This window comes from Hyposmocoma kahamanoa, unplaced genomic scaffold (assembly GCF_003589595.1).
Source record: "Hyposmocoma kahamanoa isolate Upper Pololo Valley unplaced genomic scaffold, ASM358959v1 98577, whole genome shotgun sequence".
Lineage (NCBI taxonomy): Eukaryota > Metazoa > Arthropoda > Insecta > Lepidoptera > Cosmopterigidae > Hyposmocoma > Hyposmocoma kahamanoa.
In genome coordinates, this window is record NW_020655610.1 from 24,753 (window position 1) to 26,997 (window position 2,245).

Here is a 2,245-nt window from a genome sequence, read left to right on the forward strand (position 1 = left end):
CAATGTGGTATCGATTAACTTAAATTGGTAATAAATTACATAAACTTACATAAGTATGTGCGTAACAAAACTACCCGTAACCGTTAATATTTAACTTAATACACATACATAACATATTCAACTTAAAAAGAATCACCCACTTTTCAAGGAATAATAGGGTATTTGGCACATATTTTTATTGCATCATGCAATTATGAAATAAAAATAGATGTGTAGTATTTCAATATGTCAATTAAAACATGCGCGTAACAATTTTATTTACTTAAATCTTGTGATTTAAATAAATAAAATTGTTACGCGCATGTTCCCCAAATCTTTCACGTTTTCAAATTTACAACCCCATTTTTATTATCAACCCTTCCCGAAAGAAAATTCGAGTTAGCGTAGTGTTAATGCCTGGCATCGATATGGTAATCTCGATGCTGAAGAGGGTAGGTTGCAGCAGGATAGTATGCAGTGTCGTGTTTTGGTTTATTAAATAGGTATCGACGAGTTGTTAGCTAACAGATTTTGAAGTACACTGTTTTGTAATAGTTTTTTTTTAGTTTTAATTTAATTGAAGATCATTTCATTATTAATACAATGATCGAAGACAAAGAAAAATTCCCTTGACCCAACAGGACCCTGTACCTGTGACCACGTTATACCGTAGCGTCGCTCTGCTAATTGAGCTACAGGTCGTTCTTTGTATTAGGTTTTTTCGGCTTTCAACGCCGTAAGCACCGTCGTAAAAATCACGATGTTTTTCTTTGATATTAAATCATTTAATTTTTTATCCTTTTCAAATACCCTATTATTCGACTTTCTTATAAACAGCCTTCAAATGCTCAGTCAAAGGAGTCTTATCTGTTTCCATAAATAATGTTAGTTCCAATGTATCCGGGCTTAATAACTTAAAAATTCTCTTATACTTCTTGACAAATGGTGGCTTAGCGAAAGAGATTCTGGTGACCTCTACAGTTTCCAAGGTCAATTCCTTTTTCACCGGGTCGCAAAGCCCTTCTTCCAGAGACGCGAGTCCGAAATTATGGCTTACAATTAATGCAAGCTCATTTGTACCTGGTTTGATGCGGAGGAATCCTCTTTCCTGGTGCATTGGAATTTTCTTCTCTGGATGTTGGGAGACTGTCATATAGTTGAACATTGGTTGACCTGCAACAAATAAAATAAAAAATTTAATTATGTTGCAAACTAAAGATTTCCGAAAGACTCTGGGACCTATCAACTGGGAACCGGAGGGCCAGATTCCATAGAAAGAGCGAAGAACTAGTGTCTGGTCCAAATATAATCAGAGAAGTAAAATCCGCCGGAATTCGTTGGATGGGGCATGTGGAAAAAATGGGAGAGGATCGAGCAGCCAAAAGAGCGTATTTGGGGCCACCTACCGGACATCGCCCAGTAGGACATCGGAGACATCCTTGGAAGGATAGAGTCGCAAAAGACCTGAAGGATCTGAACATGGCCGAATGGTCGGAACTGGTATAAGACCGTAAGAAATGGCGTACTTTGGTGTCGGACGCCAAGATCCACTTCGGGACGCCGAGCTAGAGAAGTATGTTGCAAGCACTGTTGAGGACAATCTATGTAGCAGTGAGTGCGAGCGCTAGGCTTCGAGCGCTCTGATTGGCTTAGGCTTCAAAATGCGAAACAAAATTCCATAGAAAGTTAGAATTGGGTCATTCCAAAATATCCGGAAAAATATTTATTTATTTGATTATCGACGAGCAGCTTTCGCTGGTATGTCTACACCACATAGTATTAAAATTTATATTGTTTGTTTTAGTTCACTTTTTTAACACACTCTCTTTTATAGCCAGTTCTCGAGCTTGTTTTTAAAGGCACTAATAGAGACAGCAGAAACAACATCTTCAGCATGTTCCAATTATGCACAACTCTGTTGCTGAAAAACTTATGTGCAGCAGGTGTTTTGGAAAGTGCACAAACTAGTTTGAGATGGTAGCCATGTGATGGTTTTAAGTTTTCTTTTCTTTTAAAGATATTTTGTATTGCTGGTAGATTGTAGTGATTCATCAGAATTTTATAAGTCTCATTGATTTAAACTTACATTTGTAAATATCTTTCAATTTATCATCTAATTTTAGGTGAACATTTAAATGTTTTATTTTCTAATGTTTACGAATGCTTTGATTTACAATATACTGTCCGTAACCAAAAAATGCATTATTTGTATTTCTATCTGTTCAGGACGAAAACGTGTTCGCGCCCATATGATTTATAATATTGT

General features: G+C 36.4%; 1 protein-coding gene across 1 annotated transcript; it reads right to left on the minus strand.

Annotated features, from left to right (window-relative positions):
• Positions 1 to 793: 793 nt before the first annotated feature.
• Positions 794 to 1,416, minus strand: LOC113238852 (THAP domain-containing protein 4-like). The gene is made up of 2 exons (XM_026475695.1): positions 1,386 to 1,416; positions 794 to 1,152 (listed from the first exon to the last, which is right to left on the minus strand). Exons 1-2 carry the CDS (start codon positions 1,414 to 1,416, stop codon positions 794 to 796), a joined length of 390 nt encoding a protein of 129 aa, XP_026331480.1.
• Positions 1,417 to 2,245: the final 829 nt, after the last annotated feature.